Source organism: Gallus gallus, chromosome 33 (assembly GCF_016699485.2).
Source record: "Gallus gallus isolate bGalGal1 chromosome 33, bGalGal1.mat.broiler.GRCg7b, whole genome shotgun sequence".
Classification (NCBI taxonomy): domain Eukaryota; kingdom Metazoa; phylum Chordata; class Aves; order Galliformes; family Phasianidae; genus Gallus; species Gallus gallus.
This window is the reverse complement of record NC_052564.1, coordinates 3,077,820-3,097,832: the sequence shown is the minus strand read 5'-3', so window position 1 is coordinate 3,097,832 and position 20,013 is coordinate 3,077,820. Positions and strand designations below refer to the sequence as shown.

The window sequence follows — 20,013 nt, the reverse complement described above, 5'->3', positions numbered from 1 at the left end:
ATGGAGAAGTCTCTGATACTCCTTTCCTTCCTGACCTCACGGTTTATTAGTTGCACTGGGCTTCCTGGAATCATTTTTTAATTATTATTATTATTATTATTTTTTCCATAAAGGCCAACATTTTCCACCACTTTGTTTGCAGGACACAGATGCCTTCAGGTACAGGGACACAGACAGCGGTGCCAGTGCCAATGCCCTGTGACTAATGCCCAGCGTCCTCCGCTGATCTACCCTGCTGCGTATTTCATGTCCCTCATCCTCCAGGGATCTCCAGCTCTCCTAAATTAATGACCATGCTGAAGGGCATGTTGTCAGCATGCCACCTGGACACACACTCTTCCCACTGCTCTCCACATCACCCCATCCCTTGCACATTGCTCAATCAAATACCTCCCAATTATCTGGCTGATTTGTGACCTTCAAGGAGATTATTGGAACCTGCTCCATCTCTCCGAAGTCTGATGGACTCTCTTGTCAACTCCTTCACTGTGATTATATCTATCCCTTCCTATCTCTGTCTAACTCATTTCTAGTGCAAATATTCCCTGCAAAAGACAAACACCATTAGGTGCAGATTGGACAAGGCATGCAGTTGATCACGGTGTTTTTCTGTTCATACAATTGAATGACATCGCTTTCTGTTTGTGGGCAAAAAAAGAGAAATCTTTCATTGCCCACATGGAGCTGGTTCTCTGAGGAAAGCCAGTGGGAGTTGGTGCAAAGGAGGTTTAACAGTGAGCGGGTGACTCCAGAGGAGAAGGGTGATGTGAGGAGAAAGAGGAGAAGTGATGCCAGTCCCATGGGGCCAATGGGAGTATAAATGGAGTGGGGAAGTTGAGGAGGACGTTTGTCCACACAGTGTCAGAGCAAAGCTCATTAGGGGACATCTGGAGTCAGAATCAACTGCCAAGTTGTGTTTTAACTTATTGTTTAAACGCAACCATAAATAAATAAATAAATAAACAAACAAACAGACTTAAAAATTCCCATCAATCTCTTCCTCCTTAAGCTTTCTCCAGATACCTCTCCAGTTAGCTGTACAAGTTCTGAACACCTGAAGAAGATGACAGGAAGGCACAAGGCACAGGAGGGCTCTTTAGGTTGTAATGGGCCCCAAGGGGCTTTTGCTGCTGAGTCCATCAACCACCAGTGCAGAGAGAAGATAGCATGAAGTGCTCAAGAAGACCAAGTCAGAAGGAACAGAGAAGTTTCTTGGAGTATTAATGAGCCCCACTGAGGGCCACTAACAAGCAAGCTTCCCCAGGGACTTGTTAGAGCAGATAACTGGAAGCCATGGTTACAGTCAGGCAAAGGCACTGCAATGGTGGCTGTGATGCTGAGAAAAGCCTCCTTTGTCTTATGAAGCAGAAAGGCCAAGCCCTGATCAGGGCTGACCCTTGGCAAGGAGATCCTGTCCCTCCTGCTGGCTCAGGGCCCTTCCTGGGGCAGTGGGATGGAAGATTGTAGTATGCCAAATGAAAGTCAAGGGGACAGCAGCTCCCAGGCTCTGCATGGTGTACAGAGGTGCTGTGAGGCCCAAGTCCCATGCAAGCAGTGTGTCTCATCCCAGGATGTGGGATGTGAGAAGGGCCCAGTCTGAACAAGTAGTGAATCCCAATGAAACTTTGAACTTCAGATCTCTCAGTTCTAGTGCCCTCCTTTGGACAGTCTCCAATAGCGCTATGTCTTTTATGTTCTGCGGTGCCCAGAAGTGCACCCAGTGCTCCAGGTGAGGCTGTAGCAGTGCAGAGCAGAGAGGGACAATCCCTTCCCTCACCCAGCTGGCAGTGCTGTGCTCAATGGACCCCAGGAGACGGTTGTCCTTCCTGGCTGCCTGGGCACACTGCTGACTCACGCCCAATTTGCCGTTGACCAGGACCCCCAGTCCCTTTCAGTGGGACTGCTCTCCAGCATCCCATCCGGCAGTCAGTGTGTATGTCCAGGGTTGCCCCTTCCCAGGTGCAGAATCAGGCACTTGTTCTTGTTATGCTTCATGCAGCTGGTGCTTGCCCAGTTCTCTAAGTTCTCCACATCTCTCTGTTGCCGCAGTGGAGGCGACAACTCCTCCTCATTTGGTATCATCAGCAAACTTGCTCAAAACATTTTCTAGCACAACATGCTAGTCATTCGCAAAAATGTTAAAGAGAAGTGGCTTTAAAATTGAGCCCTGGGGAACCCTGCTAGTGACCGTCCGACAGCCTGATGGAACCCCATTTACTGTAAGCCTTTTGGCCCCACCCATCCACTCATTATGTTTCTGTCTATGCCGTATGCATACTTTTTTTTCCAGACGGATACTGTCAGGAACAGTATCAAAAGCTCTACTGAAGTCCTCAAGGATAACATCAACTGGCTTCCTTTGGTCAACTACATGGGTGACCTTGTCATTAAAGGACATTAAGTTAAACAGGACATCCACTCATGAGCTCGTGTTGGCTGTGACCAATGACAGTATTGTCCTTCAGGGCTTTTTCAGTAACTCCCCGCATCATTTTCTCCATGATATTACCAGGCACTGGAATGAGACTGACAGGTCCATAATTGCCCATGTCATCTTTCTTTCCTTTTCTTACAATGAGGCAACATTTGCCAGCCTCCTGTCAACTGGGAACTGGCGTGACCCTAGACTTACTCTGATGCCATTCAAATGTGAGCCTCGAACATACTGAGTTGTCCTCAGTGAAAGAATGTAAGTGTTTCAGAGCTTTGTAACGCCTTGAATGGCAGGGTGTGACACAGACCGAGCAGAGAGGAAGGTCTTGCTCTTCTGTTGTGAGCTCATCCATTTGGTCAGCAGAATAACACGACATGCTCCATGGGGACAGATACAAAAGGCACACTGGGTGCCCTAAGCACAGGGCTGTGGTGGCATTTAGGATGGCCAAGAATACCTCCCTTCTGGCCCTCAGCTGATGCTCAGGAAGGAGGTGTCTATCTCAGAGATTTTCCACCACACTTCACAAGCACTAGCACACAACTAGGATCAGCCCAGGCACCTTGGGCATCTCTGAGTGTGTCTGTGTGAGCAATGGAGTCCCTGCTGAATGAAGACCAAGCATTCAGATGAGGGGCTCACAAACAGACACCTCACTGTACACACTGGAACTCAACTAAGAGATCTCTCGGCTCCCATGGACCTCAGGGGAACTGATCCCATTTCAGCCCCAGGGTTTCCATCAGCTGATGAGATGCTGAACCCTACGGTTGGGATGAGATGGTCGGATAGTAGTAGGACAAAGGGAAATGGCTTGAAATTAGAGGGAGGAGATTTTGGTTTCATGTTAGGAACAAATTGTCTACTCAAAGGAAGTGGAACAGGTTGCCCAAAGATATTCTGTGTGCCCCATCCTTGGAGGCATTCAAGGTCAGGATGGATGGTATCCTGGGCAGCCTGATCCGGAGGTTGGCATTCCTGCCCGTGGCTGAGGGCATGGAACTAGGTGCTCTTTAATGTCCCCTCCAACCGAAACCACTGTATGATTCTGTAATCTTATGCCTGCACTGCCTCAGCTCTACCACTGCCCAGAACAGGGGTACTCAACCCCTCCCAATCCTTGTCTGTCTGTCTGTCTGTCTGTCTTTCTTCCAATGCATCATGAGCAGAAGTTTCCACATTTGGCATTTGTTTCTCTCATGGTCAAATTTCATTTAGTAGGAACATCCATGTTTTTGGAATCCAGGGGACTTGCTTGTTAATGGAGCTGACTTGGAAGGATGTTCTGCAGTGATGATCCTGCTGCCTTGCAGGAGCTGTCAGCTCAGGAGGGCCATGGATATCTCCAGGGAGAGCTTTGGGGAGAATGAAATCACCTCCTCTGCTGCTGATCTGGGCTGGGCTCCTGGGACACAGGGAGATGATATAAGTGGGCAGCACTGCAGAGAGACAACTGGGCCCAGGAGCAGCTCCTGTGCACCACACAGCAGGGCTGGGGGCATGATCTGAAGGTGATGGGGTGGAGAGAAGGATGAGAGCTTACAGGCTTTGTGGAGAGTGACCAAGCTGTGAGCTCACTGGAGGCTCACTGCTCATTGGCCTTGACTCGGTAAGTTGCTCGCTGCAGGCAATGAATCAGATTTTCCTAGATAGGTCACTAAATCTGGGACATCCCATAGCATATCAGGCTTCAGACACTCGGTGTTTCTTTATTGTGGAAAAAGACTTGCTCCAGATGAGGGCTTCCATGCTGCAGCATCAGAGCACAGCCCTGAGTGCTGCAAGATCCAGGATGGCTGCAGGCTGTGCAGTTTGGGTGCAGCCAGGTGCCCAGGGCTGTGGTGCAGAGCAGGGTCCCTGCTGTGCCCCAGGGGCTGTGTGCCGGGGCAGGGACTCTGCCGCCTGCCAGGCTCAGCACTCAGCCTGCCCGGGGAGCTGCCCAGGGCGCTGCGGGCAGACGTGTGGGGGGAAGGAGCCCCCCAGGAAGGCAGGGCAGGGGCCTTCTGCATGCCACAGCTGCTGCCTGGGGCAGGGGGATCACAGCTGCACTGCACCCCAGAGTGTTTCCAAGAGCTCGTTGCAAGAGGAGAGACAAGGAAGGGATTTTCTATTTTCTGTTCTTAAGGAAGGGGAAAGACTTGGAGGCAGAAATCTGAAGGGAGATGTGAATTATGAACACATCTCTGAGAATCCTGAATTGTACCTTTCTCAGTCTGCTGTTATATGAGAAATCTCCTCGTGTGCTATCAGCCTCTCCTCTCCCAAAGGGCAGCACCAGCTGAGATATTTTTTTTTTTATTTTATTTATTTATTTATTTATTTATTTCCTACAGACATGAACATGGAACTACCTTGCAAACAGGCAGCTTTCCCTATGAGAAACTGAAGTGCATAGCGTTAGGGATGGGCGCCCTGAGTGCAGACAGGGTAAAGACATGAGACATGGAAACAGCTCCTATGAGGAACATATCCAGGAGGCTGGGATATGATTAGGAAACGAGAGGAAGGCTAAAGCTCCTTCAGCTTCTACTTATTATAGAATCATGAACCTCATGAAGTTAAATTCAAGTGATGAAAATGAATAACACTGTCCTAAAAGAAAAAAAGTCTTTATAAAATGGTGGGATGAGTGTCACTGAGAATTGCCTTGTCTTGTCATTATCTCCTGCACCCTGAACAGGACTCCATGCCGAAGAACCGCAGATGCCCAACAGCAGCTCCATCAGCGAGTTCCTCCTCCTGGCGTTGGCAGACACGCGGCAGCTGCAGCTCCTGCACTTCTGGCTCTTGCTGGGCATCTACCTGGCTGCCCTCCTGGGCAACGGCCTCATCAGCACAGCCGTAGCCTGCGACCACCGCCTGCACACCCCCATGTACTTCTTCCTCCTCAACCTCGCCCTCCTCGACCTGGCCTGCATCTCCACCACTCTCCCCAAGGCCATGGCCAATGCCCTCTGGGGCACCAGGCACATCTCCTACGCAGGATGTGCTGCACAGGTCTTTTTCTTTGTCTTCTTCCTCTCAGCAGAATATTCCCTTCTCACCATGATGTCCTATGACCGCTACGTTGCCATCTGCAAGCCCCTGCACTACGGGACCTTGATGGACAGCAGAGCTTGTGCCACCATGGCAGCAGCTGCCTGGGGCGCTGGGCTTATCAATTCTCTGCTGCACACTGCCAATACATTTTCCCTGCCTCTGTGCCAAGGCAATGCTGTGGATCAGTTCTTCTGTGAAATCCCCCACATCCTGAAGCTCTCCTGCTCAAAATCCTTCAAATCCTACCTCAGGGAAGTTGGGTTTCTCCTTTTTAGTGTCTGTTTAGCCTTAGTGGTTTTTGTCTTCATTGTTGTGTCCTATGTGCAGATCTTCAGGGCCGTGCTGAGGATGCCCTCTGAGCAGGGACGGCACAAAGCCTTCTCCACGTGCCTCCCTCACCTGGCCGTCGTCTCCCTGTTTCTCAGCACTGGCTCTTTTGCCCAAATGAAGCCCTTCTCCAACTCCTCCCCATTCCTGGATCTGATGGTGTCATTTCTGTATTCTGTTTTCCCTCCAACGCTGAACCCTATAATCTACAGCATGAGGAACAAGGAGATCAAGCATGCTCTCAGCAAAGTGTTGCAAAATGTGCACTATTCCAGCTTCAATAAAATGCGCATCTGCCTCACATGATTCCCAGGGATGGTTCTTTATACTTTATGTATGTTTGATTTTGTGTGTGTGTGTGTAAGTGTGATACTGTAATCTGTAAAAATGTTGCAGTCTATTCCACTTCTTCTTTCCCTTCCACTTTCTGTTTTCTCACACCAAGAGCTCGTGTAAACATGGAACCAGGCTCCCTGAATAAGTTAAAAGATACTTAAAAAGCTTTCAAATAGTACTTTTCCTTTGGTCTTCTTCCTTCCTGCCTCATTTGGATGTGGGGGGGGTACAGCCACGGACATTACATATGATGTTTGGAAGGCATTCCTTCCATTGCATAGATCATGATGTGAGGCACGGTACAGGTGTGGAACAGGTAGCCCAGAGAAGTTGTGGCTGCCCCATCCCTGCCGATGTTGATGATGTCAAGGGCCCCAGGCATCCAGATGTACCGGCTGACAGCTCTTCCCACAGCAAGGTAGTTGGAACTGGATGGAACTGGTATTTATGGCCCCTCCAACCCAATCTGCTCAAAGATTCTGTGACTCCTGTCACTCTTCCAACTCAGGATCTTGTTTGCTTAGGCATTCCCTATCTACTCCTCTATCACCAAGGGCACATCTGCCTTGCACCAACGTTTCCCTCCTGTCTCTGGCACCTAGGATTCCAAGAAGCCCAGTCCAACTAATAAACAGTGAGGTCAGGAAGGAAAGGAGTATCAGAGATTTTCCATGTCCTGTCTCACCAGGTTCCCTGCCCCATTCTACGCTGGGCCCACATTCTCCCCAGCCTTCCTTTTGTAGCCTACATCTTTCTACAAGCCCTTCTTGTCTTTGATATGCCTGGGCACATTGAATTGCAGTTTAACTCCAACATTCCTAAATTCATCTCAGCAGGTACGCTGGACAAAGTCCCTGCATTGCTGCCAGGTGATCTCTTCTTGCCTCCACTCCCTGTCTGCTTCCTTTCTGTGTTTGGGTTTGACCAGGCCAATCCATTACCATTCCTGCAGGACTTCTGATATTTTTACTTGGCTTCCACTTCTTGGAATGGACTTACTCTGCTTAGAAGCAATGATCCTGAGATAGTTACCACATTTTTTGACCCTGTTCACCTGAGAGCCTTACCCTGCTGGACTGTACGCGACAGACACTTGAACAAGCCTAGGTCTGCCCTGCTGAAGCCCAAAGGTGCGAGCTTGTCTTTTGCCCCCCCATTCAGGCTCCTCAGCTCCACCATCCCATGGCCACCGCAGTCCAGGTTCTCTTTGATTCTTCACTTTCCCCACAACCCCTTCTTTCCTGGTGAGTATGAGATCCAGCAGAGAACCTCTCCTCCTTGGTTCCTCTATGGCTTGGTCAGGAAGCTGCCATCAGTGCTCTCCAGGGATCTCCAGGGTGGCATATGTCCTTCTGTGCTGTCCCTGCAGCAGACACTAGAGTGAAAAGGGCCCAAAATGCGGTCAAGAGCCTGACACCATGAGGCTCCCATCTGTCTGGAGAGGGCACCTTCCACTTGCTCTTCCTGATAAGGAAGCCAGGAACAGACACTGTTGGGCTCCTCAGTTGGCCATTTCCTTTCTCTCTGACCTGGCTGCTCTGCCATCCCCAGGCAGAGCTCAGTGCACCCTCACAGAGGGCAGTCGCCCTTCCTTGTCTCCTCGCCCATTCATCATAGAGACTCTGTATCCCTTTTGTGCTTCAGTCCAGTTCTGGATGCCATTTAACCGTGTCCCTGTGGTCCAAAGAAGTGCTCAGGCCTCCTACTGTACAAAAATTTCTAGTTCAGCATGTTTTGGTTTTCTCATTAGTGTAAAAACAAGTAAGAAACCACCCTAATGGGGAAGCACCATTGGATTTAGCCTGGCTGGATAGCTCATTTATGATATTTGTATTCAGAAGATGGTAAATAGACATTAGATCCATTGTGGGGCTCAGGCTTGTCCAACCAGCACAGACACTCTTAGGGCATGGCTTTCCTGAAGGCCCTGTGCTGCATTTAAAACTGCATGTGAGTGTGCTGGACAGCCCAGGGAACTGGCATGACACTCGGCTGCTTCTGATGCCATTCATGTAAGAGCCCACTAAAACTGAGGTTTCATCAGTTGAATAACCATGTGTGTTAGCTTTGTAGTGCCTTGAGGTCCAGAATATGCAGCTGTTGAAGAAGAGAAAAAGATTTGGCTCTGCTTTCATGAGCTCATCCATTTAGTCAGCTGCATAACTCTGCATACTCTATGGAGACAAGTGGAAAATGCACACTTGAGCACCCCAAATGCAGGGGTCTGTTGTCATTTAGGATGGCCAAGAATACCTCTATCTCCTCTCTGGCCCTCAGCTGATGCTCAGAAAGGAGGTGTCTATCACAGGGATTTCCCACACACTTTACAATCACCAACACACATCCAGGTGCACTGATGGCACCTTGGTCACCACCCAGGGTCTGTGTGTGAGCAACTGACTCCCCGCTGAAGGACCAAGGACTCAGAGCAGGAGCTCACATGCAGGCAACTCCTTGTGCACACCTGAACTGAACCAGAGGAATCTCAGCTCCTGTGGCTCTGTGGAGAGCTGAATCCCATTTCAGGCCCAGGGTTTCCATCTAGGGATGAGATGCCTGCAACTGCCTCAGCTGGATCACTGCCCTGCCCTCCTGGGCAGCAGAGCTTGTGCCATCATGGCAGCAGCTGCCTGGGGCACTGGGGTTCTCTATTCCCTGATGCACACTGCCAATACATTTTCACTGCCACTCTGCCAAGGCATTGCCATCAACCAGTTCTTCTGTGAAATCACCCAGATCCTCAATCTCCTGCTCTGTTTCTTACCTCAGGGAATTTGTAATTATCATATTTAGTACCTTAATATTTTTTGGATGTTTTGCTTTCATTCTATTCTTCTGTGTGCAGATCTTCAGGGCTGTGCTGAGGATGCCCTCTGAGCAGGGACGGCACAAAGTCTTCTCCACGTGCGTCCCTCACCTGGCCGCAGTTTCCCTGTTTGTCACCAATTGTATGTTTTTCTAACCTACCTGAAGCCTCCCTCCATCTCGTCCCCATCCCTGGACCTGGTGGTGGCAATGTTATACACAGTGGTACCTCCAGTCATGAACCCCATCATCTACAGCATGAGGAACCAGGAGATCAAGCAAGCTCTCAGGAAACTCTTTGGACATATATTGCTACGGCATCAGTAAAATGGAAAACTCAGACTGCCTTTATTTCATCTCTTTTGCCCCCACTCCCTCTTTGTTGTTCCTATGGTAATTTTAATTCCAGTGAAGCAATACTGTTCATCACATTTCTTCTTTATTTTCTACCTTTGTCTTCTGGGTGGCAATCCTAATGGACAAGAGTAATCTGGCTCTTTGAATCAATAAAGAAATCATCAGAATATCATTGATCTCAGCTCCCACCTCCTCTGGATCCCAGAGAGCAGCCCTGCACACAGGAGGGGTGCAGGAACCAAGAGCCCAACTGCCACACGGAGCTGCAGCCCCGCTGTCTGTGGGGCTGCCCCTCTCCGCCCAATGGCCTCTCCCTCTCTGTTGCCTTTCAGTTGTGCTGCTGCTGCTTCCCTGGAGCCACGGCCATGGGCAGCAGCAGGACAGGGTCTTTTCAGTGCTGCTCTCTTTGCAGCACCACGCTGTTCTCCTTTCTCTATGCAGTTGTGTCAGCCCTCGGGTCCTGCGTTACGTAGCAGACCAAGGAGAAACACTTTTCCTGAGGTGTGCCTGGAATTGTCTCACAGGCTTGGAAGAGCATTGCCATGTCCACAGATGGAAGGCTGGAGACTTGGGGGAGGAGAATCTTGTGAAAAATGAGATGGCCTTGCTCTGTCCAAAACGTTCCCATTGTCGTATAAGAAGTTCTGACTGCAAACTTGTTTTTGATGGACTTCTTTATGGCCAACTCACTCTCAGCCCGGGATGGCACACCTGTACATCTATGTGAGAAACACGCTCAAGTCAACAGTTTCTAATCAGGCCAAGATCTCTGTGAAGAGCAGTCTATCCATTATTGCAGTATCCATTATTGCACACACCCTCTACTGACAAGGGAGAAATTGTACAACTAGTCAGTGAAATCCATCCCATTGTATACCCTGGGTCCAACACAGGTGAAGCCTCTCCTGGCACTCATTGGTTGAGCGTCTCAGGCTCAAAACCTTCCGATGCTGGTGTTACCTGGCATTTCCATACAGTGTCTGTTACCAACCCTCTGTTTTTAGGTGTTTTCTGTACTTTGCATGGCTATAGGAGGACAATATTATCAACAGCCTGCCCACTAGTTCTGTCCTGTACCGGGCTCTCTCCTGCCCTATATAATTACCTTACCTAGTATTGCTTGTGCCAGTTCTACCCAGGTCCGAACGCCCCAGTCTCAACCTTGCTCTGTTCAGCAGCTTTCTTTGTGACTGGAAATTTCCACTGCAAAAACACCATCTACCTCTCACATGGTTTTACTCGCCGTTTACTTGATGACACTTTACACTGGGTTTATTCACACCTTACTTCAGGATGTACTCACACTTTATTCCAGGTTTACTCAGTCTTTAATTCAAGTTTATTCTCAGTTTACTCCATGTTTACTCTTACTTTTCCCTTTGTTTTACTCACACCGTATTCCAGGTGTAGTCTCACCTTGCTTCATGTTTTACTCGCACTTTATTCCAGAATTACTCACACTTTACTCCAGGTTTACTCACACTTCCATGATTAGTCACACTTTTCTCTATATTTTTCTCACTCTTTACTCTGGTTTTAACTCAAACTTTGGGTTCATTCATGCATTACTCAAGCTTTCTTCTTAGCTTCTTCCAGGTATTACACACACTGCTCACCGGGTGTACTCACACTCTGTTCCAGGTGTACTCAGAACTTCTTTCAGGTTTTACTCACACTTTACTCTGGGTTTACTCACAGTTTACGCCTGCTTTACTCTGACTTTACTCACACTCTGTGCTGGGTGTAGTCAAACTCTAGTCCAGCTGTACTCACACCTTACTCCGGGTTTTAGTCACACTTCACTGAAGGTTTACTCACACATTATACAAGGTTTACTCACACTTTATGTTTACTCTCACTTTACTCTGTGTTTACTCACACTTTACTTGTTGTTTACTTATAATTTGTGGAGTGTTTACTCACACTTTACTCAAGGTCTACTCACTTTGTACTTAGTGTTTTCCTCTCCCTCTAATCCAGCTTTACTCAGACTTCACTCCAGGTTTACCCAAACTTTATTTTGGATTTTACTCAAATATTATTTTTGGTTTCCTCGCACTTTACTCTGGGTTTACTCTTTCTTTTCTCTGGGTGCACTCACATTTTACTCCGTGTGCTCCTACAGCTTACTCAGGTTCTTACTCATACTTGACTCCAGGTTCACTCACACTTGACCCCAGTTTTACTCACAGTTTACTCTGTGTGTTCCCACACATTACTCAGCATTTTCTCTGGGTTTTACTCACACTTTACTCATGTTTTTCTCACACATTACTCTAGGTTTACTCTTACGTTTCTCCTAGTTTTGCTAACACTCTATTCTGGGTTTTCACACACTTTACCTTTGGTTCAGTCACTACTCTACTTCGGGCGTACTCACACTTTACTGTGTATTTTGCACACACTTTACTCCATGTTTATTAACACTTTACTCCATCTTTACTAACACTTTACTTCCACTTTACTCACACTTTTCTTTAGGTTTTCTCAGATATTACCGTGGGTTTTGTCACAGATTAATCTGGGTTTACTCTTACTTTTCTCCTGGTTTTACTCACTCTCTACTTAGGTTTTACTCACATGTTGCATTGGTATTATTCACACTTTTCTCTGGCTTTTACTCACCGTTTACTCCAGGTTCATTCACTCTTTACTTCAAGCTTACTCACAGTTTATTCTGGGTTTTTACTCGCACTTCACTCTGGGTTATTCTGTACCAATGTTTTACTCACACTTTACTCCAGGTTTACTCTCTCTTTACTCGGGGTTTACTCACACTTTACACCACACTTTTGTCCATGTATACACACCCTTCAGTCCAGGATTTATCACACTTAAATCCATGTCTTCCCATGCTAAACTGCAAGTCTCCCCACAGTTTACTCCCGGTTTACACACACTTTACCACATTTACTCATACTCGACACCGGGTGTACTCATACCTTTCTCTGGGTTTTACTCACACTTTTGTCTGGGTTTACTCTCACCTTGCTTTGTGTTTACGCACACTTTCCCAGGCTTTACTCATACTCTTCTAAGGGTGTACTCACACCTTACTCTGGGTTTTACTCACACTTTACTTAGGATCTACGCACACTTTACTCTGGGTTTAGTCACACACTACGCCAGGTGTACTCACACTTTACTCTGAGTTTATTCACACTTTTCTCTGGGTTTACTCACACTTTTCTACAGTATTTACTCACCCTTTACTTCAGGTTTACTTGAACTTGCTAAACCAAGTTATTGCTGCTGATAACAGATGCTTTTCTACATTCTTAGACAGTTAGCATAGACAGAGGGTCTCCCATTTTTCCAAATAACGTCATTATCTATCCTATGTCTGGAATGCAAGGTAGCAGGCTCGGACGGCAAAACCACAAATTATCAAAGAATCAGCAGATTATTGAACGGAGTTGTGGCCGATGGGATGGCCAACCAGAGCCAGCCAAGTGTCCTCCATCCTACCCCAAGCCCAAGAAAATAACACAACTACCTTCATCAGAAAGACCACTGTACATGTGTACAACTCTCATTTTGGGGACACACTGCAATAAACCAGCCTTTTCTCAGACATCTAATGCATATGTTTGCAGCTTGCTCTTTAAGTAGGTGCTTTTCTTGCCCTCCACTATGTAGGCTAGGTGACAACATCCCCTCTGCATCCAGCGTGTGTGCAGTGCACATTAAACATAGCTGTGTTATTACTACTCTGTGGTTACAGAGTTTCATTTCTGCACATCGGTTCTGTCCCTCACTTCAGTGCTCGTCAGCCCTCCTCAAAAGCGCTCAGTCCCGGCACCTTTCCGACAAGTCGAACAGATCACCACTCTGCCGGTATTGAAGTGGGACCCTGGGAGAAGAACCCTTCTGCATAGTGAGGGGAGGCTGCAGGCCCGAGTCCTAGATCTCAGCCCCGGGCCGCTTCCCCACCGTGCTTCAATCACTTCCCACATGGCCTCAGCACACACAGTGCGGCTCCTTGGGGTGGAATGGGAAGCGGCAGCCGGAAGGGCCCCCCGGTGCTGCCCTAGTAATGAGCAACAGGCCACGAGGCAGGGATAGATATGTTGAGGTGAGGTCACTTGTGCAAGCAGAACTCACCACCTTGGAACAGGCATGTGGCTGAGATGGTGTTTGAGAGGTTATTTCAGTCTCTGGAGGTGACAGACCTGCAGCAGGAACAAGGCTGGAAAAGAGCCTTGGAAATCATTCTTTCTGTAGTAGCCAATAAAACATCCTTGAATTCAGGGCTGAGCTCTGTACCTTTAGGAATGCAGCTCATGGTCATTCCCCTGCCTCTGGTAAGCCAGCAGAAGGCACCAGCTAGGCAGGTGGATTGAGAGATCCCTTCTGCTTGAGAAGCTGATTGCCTGCATACAGGAAGAGGCCTTGGGTCCTTGTTTTCACATCCCTTGCTCGTTAGCAAATGATGGGAGCATAACTTGGACTCTGGGTTTTACTCACACTTTCCTTCGGGTCTACATGCACTTTGCTCTGGGTTTAGTCACACACTACGCCAGGTGTACTCACACTTTACTCTGAGTTTATTCACACTTTTCTCTGGGTTTACTCACACTTGTCTACAGTATTTACTCACCCTTTATTTCAGGTTTATTTGACCTTGCTAAGCCAGGTTCTCGCTGCCGATAACAGATGCTCTTCTACAGACAATTAGCGCAGACAGCGGGTTTCCCATTTTTCCAAGTAACATCATTATCTATCCGTAGTAGAATTCCAGGGTCACAGCCTGAACCAGTGGGTAGGCTACATGGGTGTGTGGGTGCTTGGAGCAGCGGGGGTGGTCTGGAGCCACCCCTTCGGCCTCTGCAATACTTCCCATGCAGTCTGAGTCTGCACGGGTCCCCCTTTTGCCCCTGCCGTGCTCTCCAGTGGTGTGATGGTACGAGCGGGGGAGGGTCACATTCCTCAGCTTGTCCCTCTCTCCACACTGTTACCAGGAAGGGTGAGTCAATTCCTTTCTGAGATCTTTTCCTCCAGTGCCTATTTCTCAAATATAGGCTCTGTCATTGCCTTCACTTGTCCTACAGTATCCTATCTCTGGAATGCAAGGTAGCAGGCTCAGACCATAAAACCACAAATTAACAGAGAAGCAGTGGGTTACTGAATGGAGTTCTGGACAATGAGACGACCAACCAGAGCCAGCCAAGTGTCCTCCATCCTGACCCAAGCCCAAGAAAATAACATGATTACCTTCATCAGAAAGACCACCGAGAGATATGCATGTGTAAAAGAGCATTTGTAAAAGACTTGGGCTGGACGGAGAGGAGAGGAGGGGGAATGTCAATAATTTTAGGGACTCATAGTAATAAACCAGCCTTTTCTTGGACATCTAATGCATATGTTTGCAGCTTGCTCTTTAAGTATGTGCCTTACTTGCCCTCTGGTATGCAGGTTTGGAGGCATTATCCCCTCTGCATCCGGTGTCAGTACAGCGCTGATTAAGCCTACCTATGTTATAACTACTCTGTGGCTGTAGAGTTTGATTTCCGCACATCAGTTCCATTCCTCAGTTCAGCGCTCGTCAGCCCTACTTGGGAGCACCCGGTCCAGGCACCTTCCCATCAAGCTGAAGAGATCACCGCTCTGCCAGTCCCAAAACAGGACCCCCTCGAAGAAACCTTCCTCATGGCGAGGGGATGTCACAGTCCCGAGTCCCAGGTCCCGGCCCCGGGCTGTTTCCCCACCATGCTCTAATCACTGCCCACGTGGTCTCAGCGCACAGAGCGCAGCACCTCGGGGCACAGCAGAAAGAGGCAGCCGGCAGGGGCACCCTGGAGCTGCCCTAGCGCTGAGCAATGGGCCACAAGGCAGGGATAGATATGTTGAGGTGAGGTCACTTGTGCAAGCAGAACTCACCACCTTGGAACAAACGTGACTAGATGGTGTTTCGGAGGTTATTTCTGTCTCTGGAGGTGACAGACCTGCAGCAGGAACAAGGCTAGCAAAGGGCTTCGGAAGTCATTCTTTCTGTAGTAGCCAGTAGGACAGCCTTGAATTCAGGGCTGAGGTCTGTAACTTTAGGAATGCAGCTCATGGTCATTCCCATGTCTCTGGTAAGCCAGCAGAAGGCATAAAGAACAAGAGGGATAAGAAATCCTAACAAACTGTGGGAAAAGTCAGTGTTGGAAATGATACAGATTCTATAAAGTATTAGTCAAAACCGCAGTGGATTAGGTCTAGGTTCATTTGGTATACTAAAGTGAAAGGGACACTGAGTTCAATAGCTGTTCCAAAGTGTGCATTATAATATATTAATATTAATATTATGCAGAAAAACCTGCATTATATTTGCTACGATTAATGCACAAAATCTGTTGTCATTAGGTTATAAGCAGGGAAAGAATAAAATGCTTTTTTCTCAACCCAGGAATTTTGTAACTGTGTTTTCTCCCGTCCTGTTGAGAGGCAGTGACAGAGCAGCATGGAGGGCACCTGGGAGCCAGGCAAGGTGAGCACAGCACAGCTGGGCACTGAGTTCCAGGGTGCTTTTGTGGTCCAAGTCCTACAGCATGAAGGTCCATGTACATTCCCTCCTGCAGGACAGACCACCCCCACTGACCCACAGGCAGCGCCTGGCAGCTCTGTGCAGGCACTGTGTGGGGCAGCATGCCCCCAGCACAGCCCTGACAGCCCGCAGTGTCCTTCTGCTCCCTCACCAGCTGGACCCTGTCCAGTCCCAGTGTATCCCACACGGCTCACAGCCAGCCCTGCTCCGGGCTCTGTTGGGCTCTGGGCCTTGATAGGGACCAGGCTGGGCTGCCCATTCCCCAGTGCAGGCACTGAGCCCAGTAGGAATGTGGAGTGGTCCCATTTCAGCCCTCAGCAGATTACGGTGAAAAGTGCTGCTGGGAACCACTGGTCTGAGGTCTGGGGCTGGTGGTAGCTTCCTTCAACAGTGTCTCCTTTCTGTTCATGCAACAAGAAGCTTTGTTGGATCTGTGCCCTGAGGGACCCTGCTTTGTGGCCCCATGGGCATGGGGTGGTCTCCAGGGCCCCAGGATCTCCTCTGACTGCTCCCTCCTCCTGAAGGCTCCCAGATGCAGCAGCCCTGCAGCAGAGCACCCAGAAGAGAGCTCATCCTGTGTGTGGTCATAACCAGACCCTGGTGCTCCCGCTGCCCCCAGCACCCACGCAATCTTGCCTAAGGGCCGCCTTCAGGGAAGTGCCAAAGTTGCAGCGGGGACTGAGGAACAGCCACAAGGTCACAGGGCTCCTGGTCATACAAGCATCTGCAGGGAAATGTCATGCCCAGGACAGCTCCCACCACTATCCATCCCTCCTCTGACCTCCATGGCCATTCCTGGGTGGCTCTGTGCTGGCCATGCTGGTCAGGGTGAGCAGCAGACCCAGATGGATGAGGCCGAGTGCTGCTTATCTCATCTCTGGGAGTCTGTGGGTGTGCAAAGCAAATGGAATGATAAGAGAGCATTTCCAATAGCACTTGGAATGTTCAGATACAGCAAGAATGACAGGAATCCCCCCATTCCATGCAGCGGTACATCCCCACTGCCACAGTGAAGACTGCAGACACCTCATTTCCCTGCAGATTCAGAGACACTACACAGAGGATACAAGAGTCAGCTCTGATCCACATCAGATATGGGCTCCAGGAGGAAGAGAGCAGGTTGATGCCTCAGCAGACATGCAATGAATCAAAATATTACTGTAACAGCGTAAGAAAAATTAATAAACATAAAAAAACAGCAAATTAAAAAATAAGAATAAAAATAAATATGATAAACATAGATGAGCAATACAGGCCTGCACTGGGACAGTCTGTGAGTCATTTGTAGAGAGATGAGAAGTTTGTTGTTAATGAAAAGTGTCCATGACATCAATTTCCCCAAAGCGTCTTTGAGGTCCGGGTTCCTCATGCCACAGATGAGGGGGTTAGCTGCTGGAGACACCACTGAGTATAGAAATGACACCACCAGGTCCAGGGATTGGGAGGAAATGGAGGGAGGCTTCAGGTAGGCAAACATGCAAGTGGTGACAAAGAGAGAGAGCACAGCCAGGTGAGGGAGGCACATGGAGAAGGCTTTGTGCCGTCTCTGCTCAGAGGGCATCCTCAGCACGGCCCTGAAGATCTGCACACAGGACAGCACAATGAAAAGAAAACACAAGGCAGTAGCCACCTTGCTCAGGATGAGCCCTGAACTGAGTGAAAAATCTTTTCCTTCTCTTCAGACAGAATGTATGCAGTTTCACCCATCACTTTCATCCACCCACTGTGCATGAGAGCGCAGAACATTGCTCTGTATTCTCCATCATCTCCTCACAAGCTCTCACATGCTGCAGTGATGTGCCCACAGCCTTCCTTGGTTTCTCTGCCAGGGTACACAACTTCCTCCTACCTGGCTCTTTGTGTACCAAGACCACTGCTCCCCCCCTTCGCCCCCCCCCCCCCCCCCGAACCCTGCTGACTGTGTTGGGTTTCCCATCTGTGACTTATCACTGTGCTGTCCCTGCCCCATACTTGACCCAATCATGCTTGCACTGCACAGGACAGGTGTGTTTGAGGGGGGAAGAGTTTCCCCAGCACAAGTGCCCATGGCAGCCCTGAATGCACCACACTTCACGGCATTCCTGCTTTACAGATCCAGTGCTGCCTCAGCCATGTCCCACACATGAGTCTGCAGACAGCCCCGCTCTACCACCAGGAGCGTGGAGATGGCTTCAGGAAAAAGCTCTGCCATCAACATGCAGTCACTGCTGGAAATGGCTGATGTGAGAGGCTGAGGGTGACAAATGTCCAGAGCAACCCTCCTGGTCCACCCATGTCCCCAAGGGCGTAGAGAAGGAGGGGATATGGAAGTGAAAAGAGAGCAGCAACACAAAGACCACCTCCTGCTGCTGTCTGTGGCCATTGGACCTGGGAAACAGCAGCCCCGTCTCAAACACAGATAAGGAGATGGAACTCCTGGGCAGTGAGGGGCAGCCCCCATGGACACCGAGGCTGCTGCTGCGTGTTGCAGCTGGGTTCCTGGACCCTGCAATACTCCTGCATACATCAGTTGCTCCTCCACTTTCACAGATAGTAAAACATGGGAGCAGAGACAGACAAATTTCTGCTGGCTTCTTTATTGTGTCTATCAACAGAGCGCCTTGTTCAACAGGTACATGACATGAGTGTGTCAAAACACAACAGAAATGTTGCAGGCCAAGAATAACACTTTTGAAATCAAAGTCGTGCCTGTGAAAACAACAATGAAGACAAATAATAATAAGAGATTGTCCTAACAATTTCAGAGTAACCTTGAGACTCCTGTGAGACTAGCATGCATCTTATGGATGTTGAAGACGTATGTCTTGCTCACTGCAGCCTTGAGCTCCTGGTTTCTCAAACCGTAGATGAGAGGATTCACTGCTGGAGGCACCACTGAGTACAGAAATGAAACCAGCAGGTCCAGGGATGGGGAGGAGATAGAGGAAGGCTTCAGGTAGGCAAAAAAGCCCGTGCTGACTAAGAGGGAGAGCACGGCCAGGTGAGGGAGGCACGTGGAGAAGGCTTTGTGCTGTCCCTGCTCAGAGGGCATCCTCAGCACGGCCCTGAAGATCTGCATGTATGACACAACAATGAAGACAAAACAACCAAAGATTAAACAAAGACTAAAATAAATAATCCCAACTTCCCTGAGGTAGTCAGATTTTGAGCAGGAGAGCTTGAGGATCTGGGCAATTTCACAGAAGAACTGATCCACAGCATTGCCATGGCAGAGACACATGGAAAATGTAGTGGCCGTGTGCAGCAGAGAATAGAGAAGCCCAGAGCCCCAGGCAGCTGCTGCCATGGTGGAACAAGCTCTGCTGTCCATCAAGGTCCCGTAGTGCAGGGGCTTGCAGATGGCAACGTAGCGGTCATAGGACATGATGGTGAGAAGAAAAGTCTCTGCAGAAAGTAAGAATAATAAAAAGAAGACCTGTGCAGCACATCCTGCGTAGGAGATGGCCCTGGTGTGCCAGAGGGCATTGGCCATGGCTTTGGGGAGAGTGGTGGAGATGCAGCCCAGGTCGAGGAGGGCGAGGTTGAGGAGGAAGAAGTACATGGGGGTGTGCAGGCGGTGGTCGCAGGCTACGGCTGTGCTGATGAGGCCATTGCCCAGGAGGGCAGCCAGGTAGATGCCCAGCAAGAGCCAGAAGTGCAGGAGCTGCAGCTGCCGCGTGTCTGCCAACGCCAGGAGGAGGAACTCGCTGATGGAGCTGCTGTTGGGCATCTGTGGTTCCTGGGCATGGAGTCCTGTTCAGAGTTCAGAAGATAATGATGAGTCGATACCATTCTCAGAGACACTCCTCCTGCTACACTTTGAAAATTCATTTAACTCCATAGCATGAGTTTATTTTCATGATCTTCAGAATCATGTAAGAAGTAGAAACTTAAGGATTGTTTAGTTTCCTCTCAATTCCTATTCATATCCCAGGCTCCTGGATATTTTCCTCGTAGGAACTGTTGCCACATCTCTTTTCTTTACCCCAACTGCTCTTAGAGCCCCTAACCCTAACTTTGATGTACTTCAACTTCTGTTAGAGAAATCCGTTTGATTGGAGGCTAAGTACATTATTCATGACGGCAGAGAATGACAATAATTTCAGCTGGTGCTGTCCTTTGGGGGAGGAGAGGCTGAAAGCACATGCGGAGATTGTTCATATAACAGCAGACTGAGAAAGGTACAATTCAGGGTACTCAGAGATGT

The 20,013-nt window shown here is 48.9% G+C and overlaps 2 protein-coding genes across 2 annotated transcripts; one reads left to right on the top strand and one right to left on the bottom strand.

The window, feature by feature from the left end:
• The first annotated feature begins 5,137 nt into the window (after window positions 1–5,137).
• On the top strand, window positions 5,138–6,195 carry LOC121108028 (olfactory receptor 14J1-like). The gene has a single exon (XM_040654685.1). It carries the CDS (start codon window positions 5,138–5,140, stop codon window positions 6,104–6,106), a length of 969 nt encoding a protein of 322 aa, XP_040510619.1. The 3' UTR covers window positions 6,107–6,195.
• A 12,207-nt stretch (window positions 6,196–18,402) lies between these two features.
• On the bottom strand, window positions 18,403–19,589 carry LOC121107949 (olfactory receptor 14A16-like). Its single transcript, XM_040654555.1, has one exon. The coding sequence runs from the start codon at window positions 19,534–19,536 to the stop codon at window positions 18,568–18,570; it is 969 nt and encodes a 322-aa protein (XP_040510489.1). The 5' UTR covers window positions 19,537–19,589; the 3' UTR covers window positions 18,403–18,567.
• Window positions 19,590–20,013: the final 424 nt, after the last annotated feature.

Coding starts and splice junctions, on each gene's coding strand:
- LOC121107949 (XM_040654555.1), bottom strand. CDS start 19,536: ATGCCCAACAGCAGCTCCATCAGCGAGTTCCTCCTCCTGGCGTTGGCA.
- LOC121108028 (XM_040654685.1), top strand. CDS start 5,138: ATGCCCAACAGCAGCTCCATCAGCGAGTTCCTCCTCCTGGCGTTGGCA.